General features: G+C 45.9%; 1 protein-coding gene across 4 annotated transcripts in view; it reads right to left on the minus strand.

Moving 5' to 3' along the window:
* Positions 1-1,065: 1,065 nt before the first annotated feature.
* RAD51D (RAD51 paralog D) overlaps positions 1,066-19,406 on the minus strand; it is a 22,277-nt gene continuing 3,936 nt past the window's right edge. Inside the window, exons 4-11 of one of the 4 annotated variants that reach the window (XM_023192873.1) lie at positions 11,164-11,245; positions 10,785-10,919; positions 10,185-10,280; positions 6,891-6,981; positions 6,691-6,761; positions 4,670-4,834; positions 4,430-4,499; positions 1,066-1,829 (exon numbers count right to left, since the gene is read on the minus strand). In XM_023192873.1, coding sequence (XP_023048641.1) covers positions 1,798-1,829; positions 4,430-4,499; positions 4,670-4,834; positions 6,691-6,761; positions 6,891-6,981; positions 10,185-10,280; positions 10,785-10,919; positions 11,164-11,245 — 742 coding nt within the window. In that variant the 3' untranslated portion in view covers positions 1,066-1,797. Of the gene's footprint in view, positions 1,830-3,243; positions 4,500-4,669; positions 4,835-6,690; positions 6,762-6,890; positions 6,982-10,184; positions 10,281-10,784; positions 10,920-11,163; positions 11,246-19,406 lie in introns of those variants that run through there. The other 3 variants (XM_023192876.1, XM_023192875.1, XM_023192877.1) reach the window with 3 other exon arrangements.

A 19,406-nucleotide genomic window follows, 5' to 3' on the forward strand; every position in this document is an offset into this window, starting at 1 on the left:
GGATGCAAAGGCCCTATGCCATTTGACAATGAGCCACTAAATTAATGAACCTTGGGCTTCATGTTATCAGAGATAACAAGTGTCCCTGCCAGGCATGGTGGCTCTTGACTGTAATCCCTAGCACTTTGGGAGGTCAAGGTGGCTAGATCACCTGGGCCCAGGAGTTCAAGACAACGGAGCAGCCTAGACAATGGAGAGAGACTCCGTCTCTACAAAAATACAAAACTTAGATGGGTGTGGTGGCGCACACCTGTAGTCCCAGCTACTTGGGAGACTGAGGTGGAAGGATCACTTAAGCCTGGGAGGTAGAGGGTAGAGTGAGCCGTGATTGTGCCACTGCACTCCAGCCTGGGTGACAGAGCAAGAATCTGTCTTGAAACATAAAACAAATATATATAAATAAGTGTTCCTATTATTTACACTTCTTTAAGCTAGGTTTTGTTACTTGCAGCCTTAATGATACAGGGACCTTTTGCCTGAGTCCTTGGGAATTCAAATGCCAGATTTTTAATTAAGGCCATCAAGTGATAGCACATAGTAGGATCTCAACATTAATTTTGTCTGATGTCAGACAAAGGGCATACAGTAGTTCCCTGTAAAAAATGTGTAAGAAGACACTCTGGGGACTCAATGATTAGATCAAGAGAAAAACGTTCCTGCATTCCTCCCTTGCCATCTTCAAAATGCATTAAAGCCCACTCATTCATTTATAGATATATATATATATGTATATGTGTGTGAATATATATGTGTGTGTGTGTGTGTGTATATATATATATATATATTTTAGATGGAGTCTCACTCTGTTGCCCAGGCTGGAGTGCAGTGGTACAATCTCGGCTCACTGAAACCTCCATCTCCCAGGTTCAAGCGATTCTCATGCCTCAGTCTCCCAAGTAGATGGGATTACAGGTGCGAGCCACCACACCCAGCTAATTTTTGTATTTTTAGTAGAGACAGGGTTTCACCATGTTGGCCAGGCTGGTCTTGAACTCCTGGCCTCAAGTGATTTGCCTGCCTCAGCCTCCCAAAGTGCTGGGATTACAGGCATGAGCCACTGCACCTGGCTCATATATATAAATAATGTGTGTGTGTATATATATATATGTATGTGTGTATATATATGTGTGTATATATATGTATATATGTGTATATATGTATTTTTTTTTTCCCTAAGAACTAGAGAGTACCCTCAGGTCTCAAACCACTCCCGCAGGGGAAACTGAAAGCTGACACTTTATGGAAGGAACCCCTGAGACAGAGCCAGTCCTTTGCTTTTTTAAAAATATACTTTTAAAACATCATTCATCTATTTAATAATTACTGAGCTTCCATAATGTGTAAAGAGAAAAACTGACAAAAAGTGGGAGCCTGTAGGCAGACACGTGAACAGAAAGTATAAGTGAATAAATAATACAGGGGAGTTACTGTAAGCATCTATCTAGATCACAGCTGAGGCATAGAAAAGGATGTCAGGGTGGGTGTGCACCAGACACTGGGAGCTGGGCAGAGACAGACACATAAGCAAAAGGAGCAAAAGGCACTTGGACAGGAGAGCCAGCCCAGCCCAAGTCCTACCAGGGGACTGCACGGTGTGATGTGGCCAGAACAGAGAGTACAGTGGCAGCAGGCAGGCAAGACAACACCCTGGTCTAGGAGGATCCAAAGGATAAAGGTGGCTGTGAGGGACACAGCCTGCAGGAATGTCACATGGTGGTCTGAAGTAGCAGTGAATGGAACACCTTCCCATGGTCACAGCAGCTCCTTGAGTGAGAGCTATGGTGCCTTCAGATGGAGTTACAGCCATAGCAGGAATAGACCTGTAAGGACTGGAAATTAAATAAATAAAATGTGGGGATTCGTTTTTTTTTTTTTTTCGTTTTGAAACAGAGTCTCTGTTGCCCAGGCTGGAGTGCAGTGGCACGATCTTGGGTCATTGCAACCTCTGCCTCCTGCGCTCAAGCGATCCTCCCCACTCGGCCTCCTGAGTAGCTGGCATTACAGGCATGTGCCACGATGCCTGGCTAATTTTTGTATTTTTAGTAGAGACGAGGTTTCACCATGTTGATCAGGCTGGTCTGGAACTTCTGACCTTAGGTGACCCACCCACCTCAGCCTCCGAAAGTGCTGAGATTACAGGCATGAGCCACCACGCCTGGCCAATGTGGAGATAAAAAAAAAGGGTTCTGGACTAGGAATCAAGTTCTGGGTTCCAGATCACACCTCCATTCTGCCACTAGGACTGTCAATCATCCTTTTTGAGCCTCAGGTACCTTCTCTGTTAAGTAACAGGATGGGCCAGATGATTTTTTTTTTTTTTCTTGAGACAGGGTCTTGTTCTGTTACCCAGGCTGGGGTGTAGTGGTGCAATCAGGGCTCATTGTAGCCTCAGCCTCCCAGGTTCAAGCGATTCTTCTGGCTCAGGCTCCCAAGTAGTAGGGACCACAGATGCACCATGCCTAGCTAATTTCAATTTTTTTTTTGTAGAAACGAGGTCTCATCATGTTGCCCAGGCTGGTCTTAAACTCTTAAACTCCTGGGCTCAAGTGATCCTCCTGCCTCAGGCTCCCAAAGTGCTACCCTTGCAGGTGTGCGCCACTGTGCCTGGCCCCAGATGATCTCAAACTGCAGTCCTAGGGTCCTCAGTTAGGTATTAAGTACCTGAACTCACTACATACAGGGAATAGGGCAGAGATGCCAACCAGACTCCACCTTGAATACCAACTCCAACTGACTGGTAGTGACTCCCTGAAGTGCTGTATTGAGAAAAACTTCAAAAACACTGAATTCCACAAAAAAGAGTGCTTGTGCCCAATTGGCGATGTCTACTATGAGCTTAAGATGCCCAAATAGTACCTCGAGTGGCAGGAATTTGCAATTTCCAGCTTCATGTATTGCTTCTTACTGTGGTTGCAGGAATGTGCCAATCACCCATGGTATAAAGATACTGAAGATTAATTTCTCCTGGGTTCTTCTTTGAAAGCAAGTGTGAGGGTTCCCCCAGGCTTAGGCTTACCAACTCTGTCCTCAATCCAACCCTGGTGCCAGTTTGCCACTCCTTCCCAATCCTCCGTGGTTCTATCCCTGCTGCATTCATCACCTCTAAATGTCATTACTTTCTGAGTGTAACTCTGACCCTCCTTTCCTGCAGCCAAGACATAACTGATTAATTACACAACAGGCTCTCTAACCAAGAAAGACGACCTTCCTTTAAAAGATGTGGCCAGTAAACAATCCTGATCATTTCTCTACTTTTCCTTTTATTTTCCATTCCCTGGTGTCCTCCTCCCCGCCTAGCCATGGTAATGGCTCTCAGACGGATGGCCACAGTGCTGGTAAAAGACAGGGGGATTATTTCATACACTACGGTACTAGCTGTGGTACAGCTGGCAGGAAGAGAGGTGTAATTATATTGCATCTTGGAGCCACCAGCAATGAATTTCTGCATAAAGGACTAGATTTGCCATGTATTATTTACGTCAGCATCAATTTTCCCAGCTGGCTCTATTTACTGTGCAAATTCTCCTCTATTTATGGGCAAGGCACCTCTGAACCCCATGGTTCAGCACCTCTGGTTACGCTGTACTATGGAGGGGCCCCACAGGGCACCACGCATATTAAACGAGTGGCCGGATTCACCAGGGAGTGGTGCAGGTCATATCTTCCCTTTCTGTTAAATTATATCCCTGAGACTGCAGCGAGCCCACACGTTCTCACCTAGTCACGGTGATGCATGCAGGTCTGAAACCAAATCAGCAAGAGGAAAGGAGGAATAAACTGTTCTTTGGGCCTCACTGGGGGGAAACTGAAAAACAACCTTCTAAGGGGAAATCAGGTGGCTCTGGGGCTTGGGGAATTGCCTTTTTATATTTTTAAGAGCAAAACAGAGATAAGGAAGAGCATTTCATTTATAAGCTTATTTCCACTCAGTAACTCAGAGACAGAGCTAAGGAAGAGTGGGCCCCCATTTAACAAATGGAAAGGCAGAGACAAAAAAAAAAAAAGCAGCAGTGGCAAAGGCAAGTTAGAGGCTTTCCCGGCTTTGCCACTGTGCTAGGAGGGAGCACCCAACACAACGGGGATACACAGGGTTATCCATCCAGTCGCCAGCATGCCTCTTCCGAGATGCTCCCAGCCAGGGTGAACTTGGTTTCCACCGGAAACATACACATTAGAAATAAGGGAAGGAAACGTGGCACCAGTATGAATTTCTGGGTCCTCACACTGCAGCATCCTCTTTCGCCTGTGGTTTATATGCTTACAGAGAGTGAGGCCAAGGAACCCACGATGTCTTTTCTGGCCAGCCTGAGAACTTTTGTAGTCATCAGTGCCAGGTGGCAGTAAACAGCAGGCACTGGGAAGAAAAGTTGGGAGGAGTCCCCAATGCTTCCCTGTTTCCCAAACAACAGCACGGGTCATGTCTGATCACCCTGTAATGTGGCGCTCTGCTCTGAGTTCCCCCAGGTCCCAATGTCTACCATCTCCTGGAAACCTGTTGGCTGGAAGAAGAAATAGGAAGGAGTAAGTGGAGTTAAGCAACCCAAGTGGGTAGCTTCTTTAGTTGCAAGGTTTCAGCCTCTAAAGAGTTCTTCTCAAAGACATCTGTGGGTATGGAAACCACCACCCTCCAGGGCCCAAGATTACTGGTATCTTCCTGGGGTTGGCTCACCTGTCGGGGAGATTTGGTCAGACACGCCATGCGCCGGCCAGCTGATGCTCCTGCTCCCTCGATGGTGTCCAGGAGAATCCGAGTGCTGGGCACAAAGCTCCAGGAGCGTCCGAGGGCAGGTTTTAGCCTCCCGCTGTCCCTGTCTCGAGTTATGTGGTTGGTCACCTGCAGCAGAAACAGACTTACAGATCCATAATGCTAGTATATCCGTTACTACTGCTTCATTTTACAGTGAGGAAAACAGAGGCCTAGCACAGAGAAATAACTTCCCCAAAGTTACAAAGCCTAATGGCAGGTCTGGAACTAGAACCTGGGCCTCCTGACTTGTGCCCTGCTCTTTCCACCAAATCTCGATGCCTCAGGTTTGACCCAAACCAGAAGGCAATGGGGCACATGTCGCCATGTTGTCCAGGCTGGTCTCAAACTCTTGAGCTCATGCAGTCTACCAGCCTCAGCCTCCCAAAGTGCTAGGATTACAAGCGTGGGCCACCACGCCCGGCCACTCAGCCTTTAAAAGGAAGAAAATTCTGACACATGCTACCAAGTGGATGAACCTTCAGGACATTATGCTAAGTGAAATACACCAGTCACAAAAAGTAAATACCGTATGATTCCATGTGTATGAGGTTCCTAGAGTAGTTAAAAAGCATAGATACAGAAAGTAGACTGGTGGTTGTCAGGGGCTGGGGAAGGGGGAAATGAGTTATTTTTAATGGGTACAGAGTTTCAGTTTTACAAGGTGAAGAGTTATAGAGATGGATGGTAGTGATGGTTGTATAACGTCATGAATGTATTTAACACCACCGAACTGTATACCTTAAAATAGTTAAGGTAGTAAATTTTATGTTATATGGATTTTACCACAATAAAAGAAGTTGGAAAAAATATATAGCTGCTAAAAATTACATTTGTAAAAAATATATTTTAAAACATAGGAAATGGACTCAGATGGTATTTTTTGTGTTGTTGTTTTGGTTTGTTTTTGAGATGAGGTTTTGCTCTGTTGCCCAGGCTGGAGTGCAGTGGCATTATCACAGCTCACTGCAGCCTCGACCTCCCAGGCTCAAGCAATTTTCCTGCCACCGAGGCCACCTAGTTTTTCTATTTTTTGTAGAGGTGGGGTTTTTCCATGTTGCCCAGGCTAGTCTCGAACTCCTGGGCTCAAGTGATCCACCAGCCTTGGCTTCTCAAAGTGCTGGGATTACAGGCATAAGCCACTGCACCTGGCCTTTTTTTTTTTTTTTTTCATGAAGTTAGTTTAGTTAGAAAGCTGGTTAAGAGTGGGCTCACACCTGTAATAACAACACTTTGGGAGGCTGAGGCTGCAGCGAGCTGTGATTGTGCCCCCGCACTCCAGCCTGGGCAACAGAATAAAACCCTATCTCAAAAAAAAAAAAAAAAAGAAAGAAAGTTGACTAAAAGTATAAGTAAATATGCAGAAAAAGTATTGTATGGAGATACGTAAAAATATTAATATGGTTTCTGTGGATGTGGAGATTGATGACAAATCTGAATCTTTTATTTATTTTTTATCCTTTCTATGAGAAGCATGCAGACTTTAAAAAAACTACCTCATAAGCAGAAAAAGTTACTTCAATAGCAAAAAGATTCATTTATATGAAGTTCTGGAAAAGGCCAAACTATTGGGATGGAAAACAGATCAGTGGTTGCCTGGGCCTGGGGGACCTTTTGGTGGGGTCACAAGACTGGATACAACTATATCCATTAGTCAAACTTCAGACAAGGAGAAAGGTACTCTATGTAAATTATACCTCAATAAACCTTTCTAAAAAGAAAAAATGTAGGAAAAAAACAAAACAAAACAAAACAACAAAAAAACCAACAAGACAATTCCTGATTCCCTTAGCTATTTATGGCGCAAAGCTGTAGCTGACCCAGGGAAGCTGGAATATGTCCCTTTCCTAAAGGGCCACTTTAGGGTTCAGAAGCTGACATTTAAGGGAAATAAAGAGCTAGCAATAACTAGAAATCAAGTTCATTGGCCAAGTCTGCTTCCTCACCACCACTGCCATGCCAAGGTCCCGGGCCAGGGTCTTCAGCTCTCGGGCTAGCTGCATCATCAAGGCCAAGCCTGCAGGAGGAGGAGAAGCAGAGAGGGAGGGCAGCAGGGAACCAGGAACGGGGCTGGCCAGAGACCAGACTCCAGAACTGGGAGGCAAGGTCACGTTCCACTGGCCCCAGGCTCTGCCACATCACTCACCTTCCCTCTGCTGACCTCCCAGAAGTGGGGAGACCACCGCAGTGACCGAGTCCACCACCACCACCTTCATAGTTCCTGAAGAACCAGTTACCTGAAGGAATGTGGGGGAAGCACTCATGAACCTATCGGCCTCTAGGACACATTACAGGACAAGCTTGCTCTTCTATCTAAAACTAGTAAGAAATAGTCCCCCTCATCCCAAATACAGCAGGCTGCACGGGCATCACAGAATGTCATCAGCAGCAATGTCTCCCTCATTCCATTGGCATGTATAACAGACTTCAATGAAGACTTGGGCAGAAAGAAAGGACATCAAAACTACACTAAAGTGGCCAGGAGGAGTGGTTCACACCTGTAATCCCAGCACTTTCGGAGGCCAAGGCAGTGGATCACTTGAGGTCAGGAGTTCGAGACCAGCCTGGCCAACATGGTGAAACCCCATCTCCACTAAACATACAAAAATTAGCCGGGCGTGATGGTGCATACCTGTAATCCCAGCTACTTAGGAGGCTGAGGCATGAGAGTCGCTTGAACCCAGGAGGCAGAGGTTGCAGTTAGCTGAGATCATGCCATTGCACTCCAGCCTGGGTGACAGAGCAAGACTTAGGGAATTTACTTTGAGGCATTTTAGATATGGAAGATGAGGACTGGAGGCATGATCTAGAAGGAGACAGTGAAGTAAAGAGAAGGCTAAACTCTTCAGCCAAGGAAGTTAGGAATTTGAGGTTAGTAGTTAGCAGGACAGGGGAAAGAAAGGAGGGAGTCGGGCCCGGTGCGGTGGCTCAAGCCTGTAATCCCAGCACTTTGGGAGGCCGAAACGGGTGGATCACGAGGTCAAGAGATTGAGACCATCCTGGCTAACACGGTGAAACCCCGTCTCTACTAAAAATATAAAAAAAACTAGCTGGGCGAGGTGGTGGGTGCCTGTAGTCCCAGCTACTCGGGAGGCTGAGGCAGGAGAATGGTGTAAACCCGGGAGGCGGAGCTTGCAGTGAGCTGAGATCCGGCCACTGCACTCCAGCCTGGGCGACAGAGCGAGACTCCGTCTCAAAAAAAAAAAAGGAGGGGGTCGGAAAAGAAGGGCCTTACCACCATGGTGGGAGGCTGGACACAGGAGAGAGATGGCTGCTGAGAGATCCATGACCAGAGGTCTCAGTACTCTACACGGGGCTTTCTGAAATTTGATGACTTTAGTGTAGTTTTCAGTTAATTTTTTTTTTTTTTTTTTGAGACAGTCTTGCTCTGTCGCCCAGGCTGGAGTGCAGGGGTGCTATCTCAGTTCACTGCAACCCCCGCCTCCCAAGTTCAAGCGATTCTCCTGCCTCAGCCTCCTGAGTAGCTGGGATTACAGGTGTGCACCACCACACCCGGCTAATTTTTGTAATTTTAGCAGAGATGGGGTTTTACCATGTTGGCCAGGCTGGTCTCGAAATCCTGGCTTCAAGTGATCTGGCCACCTTGGCCTCCCAAAATGCCGGGATTACAGGCATGAGCCACCATGCCTGGCCTGGTGCCATGTTTCTAACCATAATTTTCTGTCTTTACACAAGAAGGAGCATCCTCCTGGTTTCCCTGGACTTAAACTGTTTTTGATGCTTCTTTTCTCTTCTCCCTTACTTCTTATATCCTGATTCTGGCTCTTTTTTCTTTTCTTTTCTTCCTGTCTTTCTCTCTCTCTCTTTCTTTCCTTTCTTTCTTTAGTTCTTTCTTTCCTTTCTTTTCTTTCCTTTCTTTCCCTCCCTCCCTTCCTTCCTTCCTTTTTTTTTCAGGGTCTTGTTATGTTGCCCAGGCTGGTCTTGAACTCCTGGGCTCAAGCGATCCTCCTGCCTTGGCCTTCCAAAACATTGGGATTACAGGCATGAGCCACCGCTCCCAGCCTCAGATTCTTAACCCCTAGAAACTGTGAGATAAAAAACACATGTCTTAAGCCACTAAGGTTTTGGTTACTTATCATGCAGTAATAGAAGATATACCATCTAATGGTCCTACAGTAAAAAAATACAGTCTTCTGATCTGGAATTGAGAGATTTGGACTATACGGTTAGTTCTTGTTCTAAATATGTGGTCAATTTTGGTCAACTCACTTCATTTCTCTGGCCTTCACTCTTCTCGTCTCTAAAAGTGAGATCAGCACTACTCAGCATCACGTCTCAACAAACTGGTGGGTCATAACCAGCTATGACTTCTGAGAAAAGTATCTGTTCAATATTTTTTTTTTTTAAAGACGAGGTCTAGCTCTGCTGCCCAGGCTAAGGTACAGTGGCATGATCATAGCTCACTGCAACCTCCAACTCCTGGGCTCAAGCAATCCTCCCATCTCAGCCTCTCAAGTCATTAGGATTACAGGTGTGGGCCACCACTTCCAGCTTGTTCAACTATTATATGTTCTAAAGTTTGTAAAAATCATTGACTTTATATATAGTTGCGGGGATGCCTGTGCGAACATGTCATGCTTTGGGGTGAGAGGAAAAGTTTGAGATGAACTATTCTATCTTTAAGGTATCCTCCACATCTAGTCATTTACAAATCAGTGCACCAAATCTTGTCTAAGCACCCAACATGAATAGCAAAGTACCAACCCAAATGCCATTCTAAATCTTCCCCATTAACACGACTCTGAATGTGTTCAGGCACTGGGCAGAAATCTGACTTCAGGGATGGTGGGCCCAGGCCTTAGTCCAAGATACACACATAACTCCATTTTGGCCAACTAGATGTAAGGGGAAGAGGGACGTATTAGTGGGCTCTGGAGAAAGACTCTTCATCCCTGATAAAAGGGAGGAGGTACAGAAAAGAACCATCTATCTTTTACTGCCTTAAATACGGATGTGGATGTGTGAAGACAAGATACTTGGAGCTTCAGCAGCTTCTTTGCAACCATGAGGGGAAGAACAAGAAAATCAGACACACCAACTGTTGCCCTGATAGCATGGACCTGCCAACCTCCAACTCATGTGACATAATTAAATGTCCTCAAGGTTCAAGTCTCTGTCAGACAACCTCTATTACTTGGCAGCTAAAAGTATTCCTCACTCACCTAGTGGGGAATGCAGAGATAAATATGACATGATCCTTCCATTCAAGGGGCTTTACTGTTCAGCAGGAAAGATGAACATGTAAACAATGAGGTATGTGATTTAGGCACTTGGGATTCCATCCTGGGAGTAGCAAGCATAGTTGGAGTCACCAAATTGCACATCTGCATTTCCAAACAGTCTGTAGTAGGACACCTGCCCACAGAGATAGCACCTGGCAAGCTGAGTTAAGCAAGAAGGGGCAGAACAGCAGGCTTACCTGCTGGGCCACAGTGCCTCGGAGCTCCTGCAGCACATCCAGCATCTGGAAGATGTCAAACGCATGCACCACCTGGATCCTCTGGAGAGCTTCTGCCTGAAGGGGTAGAAAAGAGAAGCAAGGGCTTTGGATAAGAGGGAGTAGGGGGTCAAGGTAAGGCTGAGAAGGAAGAGGCACCTGGATGCAAGGATTCAGGTCCAGGGTGGAAAATGAGCTTTGTCTAATGGGCCAGTTATAGTGGTGGCTGCCTGGGTGCTGAGCTGTAAAGTACTCAGAGCTCAGGAGGAAAGAGGGATATGACTGATTAGTGATGCTTCTCATGGACAAGAAATGGACTGGAAACACAAAGCTCGGTGTTTGCCAGCCCTCGTTTAGGGCATGCACAGAGCTGGGAGGGTTTCCTGGAAGAATCGGTGTGAGTAGCATCCCAAATGGCATGATGGTATCAACAGGGGTGGCTTAAGGAACACGGGATGTATTAACAGAACAGCAAGTTTGAAGGCAAGGAATGATTATTCAACCCAAATTCTTACAATGTTAAGGGGTAATGGGGTTTTCTTGTGTCAGAATCTCAATGGAACCCAGCATCCTGCCCCTTACCTGTTCCTCCTCATCCTGGGTTTTAGTCTGAAGCAGCTGGAGGAGGCGGGAAGCTGTCAGCCCTCCGTTAGAATCTACGTATAGGATGTTTTGCTGCAGGCCATGGGCCACATTTGCTGCCACACAAAGACATACCTGGGGGTGGGGGCATTGGATGAACTTGACACTTCAGAGAGGGTCCAGAATGGGAGCTCCCCACCAAACCTTGCCCAGATTCTAGCAACACAAATGGGCTGAGTCCAGGCCCCATTCCTCATCACCCACCTTCTCTCTGTTGGGCTCTGAACTCACCAGTACGCTGAAGCTCCCCCAGGGATCCTGGGCTACGCATCTACCACCCTCACCCTCAAATCCTCCTGACTGCTGGCCTCACGTGTACCTGAGTTTTGCCGCTACCTGGGCCTCCTACAATTTCAGTCACTTCTCCAGTATAAAGACCAGCATCAAGCAGTTTGTCCAGGCTGATGGCAAAAAAGAAGAAAATCAACACAAGAGGTTAGTAGGAAGAGACGGGAAAAGGTACCAAGAAGAAAGGTAAGACATTCCTTTCAAGCACTGGTTCTGTCTTTGAATATCACTGGCCAGGAGGCTTCTCCTGATGTTTTCTTCTGGGAAGGAGGGAATGCCCAAATGTTCCTTCTCTGGTCTCTCTTCATCCCTCCATTCTTAAAGATCAGCTTTCCAGAGAGGCCTCTGCCACCCCATCAGAAGGTCCTCCTTTCATTTTTTCATCTCAGGCCCTGTGGGTTTTCTTTTTTTTCTTTTTTTTGAGATGGAGTCTCTCTCTGTTGTCCAGGCTGGAGTGCTGGAGAGCAGTGGCATGATCTCTACTCACTGCAACCCCCACCTCCCAGGCTCAAGTGATTCTCCTGCCTCAGCCTCCCAAGTAGCTGGGATTACAGACGCCCACCACTATCCCTGACTAATTTTTTTAATTAGAGATGGGGTTTCACCATGTTGGCCAGGCTGGTCTCAAACTCCTGACCTCAAGTGATCCACCCACCTTGGCCTCCCAGAGTGCTGCAATTACAGGCGTGAGCCACCAGGCCCAGCTGTTTGTGGGTTTCCTCGATAGCATTTCCCAAAATTTGTATTTTTGTTTTGTTTTGTTTTTAAAAAAACTCTGATGGTGGCACGCACCTGTAGTCCTAGCTACTCGGGAGGCAGAGGCAGGAGAATCTCTTGAACCCAGGAGGTGGAGGTTGCAGTGAGCCAAGATCGCGCCACTGCACTCCAGCCTGTTGACAGAGCAAGACTCCGTCTCAAAAAACAAAACAAAACAACAAAAAAACCAACTTTGAGATAATTATAGATTCCCAGGAAGTTGCAAAAAGTCTATGAACCCTTCACCTGGTTTCCCTTAATAATAACAATTGTACTACAAAATGTATTGTACTAGTCAGGGGACTATAGTCCCAGTTACTTGGGAAGCTAAGGTGAGAGGATCACTTGAGTCCAGGAGTTCAAGTCTAGACCAGGCAACATAGCAAGACCCTTTTCTCCTAAAAAAAAAAAAAAAAAAAAAAGTACTATAGTATATCACAAGTAGCAAACTGATGTTGGTACTATCCACAGAGCTCATTCAGATTTCACCAGTGTTCCTAGCATTCAAGCACGTGTGTTGATGTGTCTAGTTCTATGCCATTTTATCACATATGTAGATTTACACAACCACTATAATCAAGATACAGACAGAACATTTCCATCACTATAAGTCTTCCTCCTGCTACTCTTTTATAGCTACATTCCTCCCATTCACCCCTAATCCCAAACCCTGGGCAACCACTAATCTCTATTATGTTATTTCAAGAACAAAGTTATGTACATAGAATTATACACTATGTAACCTTTGTGATTGGCTTTTTTTTTCTTTTTTTTTTCTGAGACGGAGTCTCGGAGTTTTACTCTGTCGCCCAAGCTGGAGTGCAATGGTGTGATCTCAGCTCACTGCAACCTCCACCTCCCAGGTTCAAGCAATTCTCCTGTCTCAGCCTCCCGAGTACCTGGGATTACAGGTGCCCACCACTACACCTGGCTAATTTTTGTATTTTTTAGTAGAGACGGGGTTTCGCCATGTTAGGCAGACTGGTCTTGAACTCCTGACCTCAAGTGACCTGCACAATATAACCTCCCAAAGTGCTGGGATTACAGACACGAGCCACCGTGCCCAGCCCTGCAATTGGCTTTTGTCACTCAGCATCATTCCCTTGAGATCCATCCCAGTTGTTGCATATATGGATAGTTCATTCGTTTTTATTGCTAAAAAGTATTCCATGGTATGGATGTACCACACTTTATTTGACCATTCATCCATTGAAGGCCATTTGGTTGTTTCCACTTTGGGGCTATTATGAATAAAACTGCTATGAAGCATTTTTTACAGGCTTTTGTATAAACCCAAGTTTTCACATCATTGGGATAAATGCCCAAGAATGCAATTGCTGGGTGGTATGGTAAAGGCATTATTAATTTTATAAGAAACTACCAAACTATTTTCCAGCGTGACTATGCCATTTTACATTTCCAGTAGCAATGTATATATGAGTAGTCCAGTGTTTCCACATCCTCATCATTTGGTATTATCATTATTTTTTTATTTTAGTCTTTCTGATAGGTATGTAATAATAGCTCATTGTGTTTTTAATTTGCATTTCCCTAATAGTTAATAGTGTTGAAATTTTTTTTTTTTTTTTTTTGAGATGGAATGTTGCCTAGGATGGAGTGCAATGGCACCATCTCGGCTCACTGCAACCTCCACCTCTCGGGTTCAAGCAATTCTCTTGCCTCAGCCTCCCGAGTAGCTGGGATTACAGGCATACGCCACCATGTCCAGCTAATTTTGTATTTTTAGTAGAGATGAGGTTTCTTCATATTTGTCAGGCTGGTCTCGAACTCCCAAACTCAGGTGATCAACCCGCCTTGGCCCCGCAAAGTGCTGGGATTACAGGCATAAGCCACTGTACCTGGCTTTTTTTTTTTTTTCTTTTGAGATAGGGTCTCACGTCTCACTGTGTCACCCAGGCTAGAATTCAGTGCCATGATCACAGCTCACTGCAACCTTGACCTCCCAGGCTGAGGTGATCCTCCCACAACAGCTCCCCCAAGTAGCTGGGACTACAGGCATGTGCCACCACACCCAGCCAACTTTTGTATTTTTTTGGTAGAGACGGTTTTTGCCACGTTTCCCAGGCCAGTTTTGAACCCCTGGGCTCAAGCAATCCGACCACCTCAGCCTCTCAAAGTGCTGGGATTACAGGCGTGAGGCGGTCCTTGCCCATTTTCTAATTGAATTGCTTGATTTTTTACTGTTGGGTTTTTGGAATTCTTTCTCCATTCTAGATATAAGTCCTTTGTTGAATACATGGCTTGCAACTATTATTCCCATTCGGTACTTCTCTTTTCATTCTGTTTTGTGCAGCAAAAGTTTTTAATTTTGATTAGGCCCAATTAATCAAAAATTTTTTCATGGATCATACTTTTGGTGTCAAATCTAAGAACACTTTGCCTAGACTTTCTCCTGTTTTGTTCTAAAAAATTACACAAGCCGGGCGCGGTGGCTCAAGCCTGTAATCCCAGCACTTTGGGAGGCCGAGACGGGCGGATCACGAGGTCAGGAGATCGAGACCATCCTGGCTAACACGGTGAAACCCCGTCTCTACTAAAAAATACAAAAAACTAGCCGGGCGAGATGGCAGGCACCTGTAGTCTCAGCTACTCGGGAGGCTGAGGCAGGAGAATGGGTAAACCCGGGAGGCGGAGCTTGCAGTGAGCTGAGATCCGGCCACTGCACTCCAGCCCCGGCGACAGAGCGAGACTCCGCCTCAAAAAAAAAAAAAAATTACACAATTTGGTTTTACATTTAAATCCATGATCCATTTTCAGTCAATTTTTATATAAGGTATAAGGTTTAGGTTTATTATTGTATATTTTTAACCTACGATGTCCAATAGCCCCAGCACCCTTTGTTCAAAGGCTGTCTTTCCTCCATCAAGTTGTTTTTGTACCTTTGTCAAAAATCAATTGTGTGTAATCCCAGCATTTTGGGAGGCTGAGGTGAGAGGATTGCTTGAGCCCAGGAGTTCGAGGCCAGCCTGGGCAACATAGTGAAACCCTGTCTCTACAAAAAAATACAAATAGGCTGGGCACGGTGGCTCACACCTGTAATCCCAGCACTTTGGGAGGCCAAGGTGGGCAGATTACCTGAGGTCAAGAGTTCGAGACCAGCCTGGCTAACAAGGTGAAACGCCATCTCTACTAAAATACAGAATTAGCTGGGCGTGGTGGCATGCACCTGTAATCCTAGCTACTCGAGAGGTCGAGGCAGATGAATCAAACCCGGGAGGTGGGGGTTGCAGTGAGCTGAGATCATGCCATTGCACTCCAGCCTGGGCAAAAAGAGAGAAACTCCAGCCGGGCACGTTGACTCATGCTTGTAATCCCAGCACTTTGGGAGGCCAAGGTGGGCTGATCACCTGAGGTCAGGAGTTCAAGACCAGCCTAACCTACATGGAGAAACCCCGTCTCTACTAAAAATACAAAAAAAATTAGCTAGGCCTGGTGGTGTGTGCCTGTAGGAGAATCGCTTGAACCCAGGGGACGGAGGTTGCGGTGAGCCAAGATCATGCCATTGCACTCCAGGTCGGGCAACAAGAGTGAAACTCCATCTCAAAAAAAAAAAAAAAAAAAAAGAGAGAGAAACTCCGTCTAAAAAAAAAAAAATTACAAATACAAATAACCAGGCATGGTGTCCCATACCTGTAGTCCCAGCTACTTGGGAGGCTTGGGGTGGAAGGATTGCCTGAGCCCAGGGAGGTCAAGGCTGCAGTGAGCTGTAATAGCACCAGTACCCTCCATCCTGGGTGACAGAGCAAGACTCTGTCTCAAAAAAAAAAAAAAAAAAACATTAGTTGTATATACTTGTGGAGGTCTATTTCTGGGTTCTCTACTCTGTTCCATTGATCTGTGTCCATCTGTCCCTTGGCCAATACCACACTAGGCTTAATTGTGTAGCTATATAGCAAGTCTTAACCCTGGGTAGACTGTCCTCCAACTGTCCTTTTTCCAAATTGTTTTAGCTAATCTAAGTAAAATTGGTCTTTCCGTAATTATTAGAATAAGCTTGCCTATGTCTATAAAACAAAACAAAACAAAACAAAAAAAACCCTTGCTGGGATTTTAATAGAAATTGCATTAAATTACAGATCAACTTGGAGACAATTGAAATCTTCATTATGTTCAGTTTCCCAATCCATGAACAAAGTACATGTCATCCATTTATCTGAGGCGTCTTTGATCTCTTTCATCAGCAATTTAAAATTTTTCAGCAGGCAGATTCTACACATGCTTTGTTAGACTTATACCAAGTATTTCATTTTCTCCGAAGCAACTATAAATGGTATTGTGTATTTGTTTGTTTGTTTGTTTGTTTGTTTTTGAGACAGTTTCACTCTGTCACCCAGGCTGAAGTGCAGTGGCGCAATATCCGCTCACTGCAACTTTCGCCTCCCAGATTCAAGTGATTCTCCTGTCTCAGCCTCCCGAGTAGCTGGGATTACAGCCACCCACCACCACGCCCAGCTAATTTTTGTATTTTTAGTAGAGACAAGGTTTCACCATGTTGGCCAGGCTGGTATTAAACTCCTGACATCAGGTGATCCACTTGCCTCAGCCTCCCAAAATGCTGGGATTACAGGCATGAGCCACTGTGGCTGGCCAGTAAATGGTAGTGTTTTTTATTTTAGTTTCAACATGTTCATTGTGAGTATAGAGAAATGCAGTTGATTTGTATGTGTTGACCTTGTATCCTCACTAGTCCTAGGGGTTTGTCATTATTTTTTATTTGCTTGTTTTTGTCTTGGTCATCTAGGTGAGAGCACCATGGGGCAAGGACTGGGTCCTATCCCTATTGCATCCCCAGCACTAGCACAGTGCCTGAAATACAGGAGGTGCCCAATAATCATTCCAGAAAAATGAGTAATAGAAAGGTGCTATCACTTTTATTTAGCTTCTGTATCATCAACACTGGCTGTGAAAGACTTGGGATAAACCTCATGACATGCCAATTCCTCATCCAGGTTCTGTCCTTCAACCACATGAAACAGGTCACCACCTACCCCTCCACACCCTGCCCTATCTCTGGGCTGAAGCTTCTTCCCCACAGCCTGTACTAATGCCTGACCACATGCGTCCCTTTCCTAGCCCTACAATAACCTTCCCAGGTTCCTGTCCTTGAGATGGTTCTTGAAGACCTCCCGTGACCTCTCTGTATATGCCAAGCAGCACTTCAGTAAGCACCCCATCCGTTTTTTCTTTCTTTTTGAGACAGAGTCTCACTCTGTCACCAGGCTGGAGTGCAGTGGTGCGCTCTTGGCTCACTGCAACCTCTGCCTGGTTCGAACAATTATCCTGCCTCAGCTTCCCAAGTAGCTGGGATTACAGCACCCACTACCACACCTGGCTAATTTTTGTATTTTTAGTAGAGATGGGGTTTCGCCATTTTGGCCAGGCTGGTCTCAAACTCCTGACCTCAGGTGATATGCCCATCTCGGCCTCCCAAAGTGCCGGGATTAGAGGCATGAGCCACAGCGCCTGGCCCCCATCCCTTTTAATTCCAGGGACCCCCACGATTATACCCACAGATTCCTGCCAGTCAAAACACTCTGGTTACCACTCTAGCCCTGTGGCTTCTTGAAATAATTGTGCTCACCCCGTCTCTGTTTAATAAGCATCCAGCCTCTGCCACTCCTGATTCCATTCTTCCCACTGAGATCAAGGGAACCCCAGTGTGGTCCCCAGACCAGGTGCATCAGCAACTTTTAAGGAATAGCTAGAAATGCAAATTCACAGCTCCCCTCCCCGAGACCTACTGAATCAGAAACTCTGGGAATGCAGCCCATACTTGAAACTTGGGTTTCAACAAGGCCTCCAGGTGATTTTGATGCACGCTCAAGTTTCAGAACCATTAGATTAGAGTAGTTAGTCTCAATCCTGCCTGCACATTAAAATCAGGGGCGTTTTTAAAAAAAAAATGCCTATATCAGCAGTACCCAAAGTTGTCTGCACATTGGATTCACCTGGGAGCTTAAAAAAAATACTGATGCCTGGCCAGGAATGGTGGCTCATACCTGTCATCTCAGCACTTTGGGAGGCCGAGGCAGGAGGATTGCTTGAGCCCAGGAATTTGAGATCAGTCTGGACAACATAGCAAGACCCCTGTCTCTACAAAAAAAAAAAAATTCTTTTTAATTAGCCAGGCATGATGGTGAGCACCGGTAGTCCCTGCTACTTGGGAGGCTGAGGCAGGAGGACTGCTTGAGTCCAGGAGTTCAAGGCTGCGGTGAGCTATGATTGTGCACCCCTGCACTCCTGCCTGGGGAACAGAGCAAGACCCTGTCTCTAAAAAACAAAGTAAAAAATTAAAAAATACTGATGCCTGTGTCCTACTCATAGTGAATGAGATTAATTAGTCTGGGGGAGTCTTGGACTTTATAATATTTAAAAGAGCCCTTAGGTGATTCCAATGGGCACACAAGTTTGGGAACCACTGGCCTAGACTAATTAAGTTAGAATTTCTAGTTGGGACCAGAGCATGAATCTCTCTCTTGAAGTTTCCCAGATGAATTCCAACGTGTAGCTGGGGTTGAACAACTGGTGCTGACTCTAGTCAAGAATCAACCACATCCTTGGCTGTGAAGATCAGTCTGTATAAGCTATTCCCAAATCCCCTTCTAGCCAGCTTCTCACCTGAGTTTCCATTCCATGCCTCTCCTACTGCCCAGAGGAACTTCCTACCAATATGTCCCTATCACCTCTAACTCGGCATGTCAATAGGGAGAGACCCCTGTCTTGCCCCGTAAAGCAGAAGTACACCTGGGTTTTACCACTGACTAGAATGCAGGTATTTCTGGGACTTACCCTCTGCCTTTCCCTCTGAACTGCCTTTTAGCCATTCTTTCAGTCATCCCTTCACACACCACCTCAATGCCTCATATTTCCTGAGTCTTATTCTAAAATGAGGGGACTCTGGGATGAACAGACCTAGCTCTGGCCTGTAAGGAATAATCAATCTCCCTCATCAACATAGCTTTTCCCAAGGTACATTACATGCTATAACACCCTGTAAGCAATCACTGCACCTCAGCACTAAAGGCTCTGAGGCAGCCTACAACAGAGAAACCTGTTTAATTTGGATTAGTCAGGCATTTCTCAAACTTCTGACTACAGAACTCCCCTCCTCCCAAGTTTTAAAGTTACACCATTAACTGTCCGTAGCACACCGTTAGAAAGGCTAGAGACCGGGCACGGTAGCTCACACCTGTAATCCCAGCACTTTGAGAGGCCAAGGCGGGCAGATCACGAAGTCAGAAGATCGAGACCATCCTGGCCAACATGGCGAAAGCCGATCACTACTAAAAATACAAAAAATTAGCCGGGTGTGGTGGCATGCACCTGTCGTCCCAGCTACTCGGGAGGCTGAGGCAGGAGAATCACTTGAACCCGGGAGGCGGAGGTTGCAGTGAGCTGAGATCGCGTCACTGTACTCCAGCCTGGTGACAGAGTGAAACTCAGAAAGGAAAGAGAGGAGAGGAGATGAGGGGAGGGGAGGGGAGGGGAGGGGGGGGG

Source organism: Piliocolobus tephrosceles, chromosome 16, assembly GCF_002776525.5.
Source record: "Piliocolobus tephrosceles isolate RC106 chromosome 16, ASM277652v3, whole genome shotgun sequence".
NCBI classification, from domain to species: Eukaryota; Metazoa; Chordata; class Mammalia; order Primates; family Cercopithecidae; genus Piliocolobus; species Piliocolobus tephrosceles.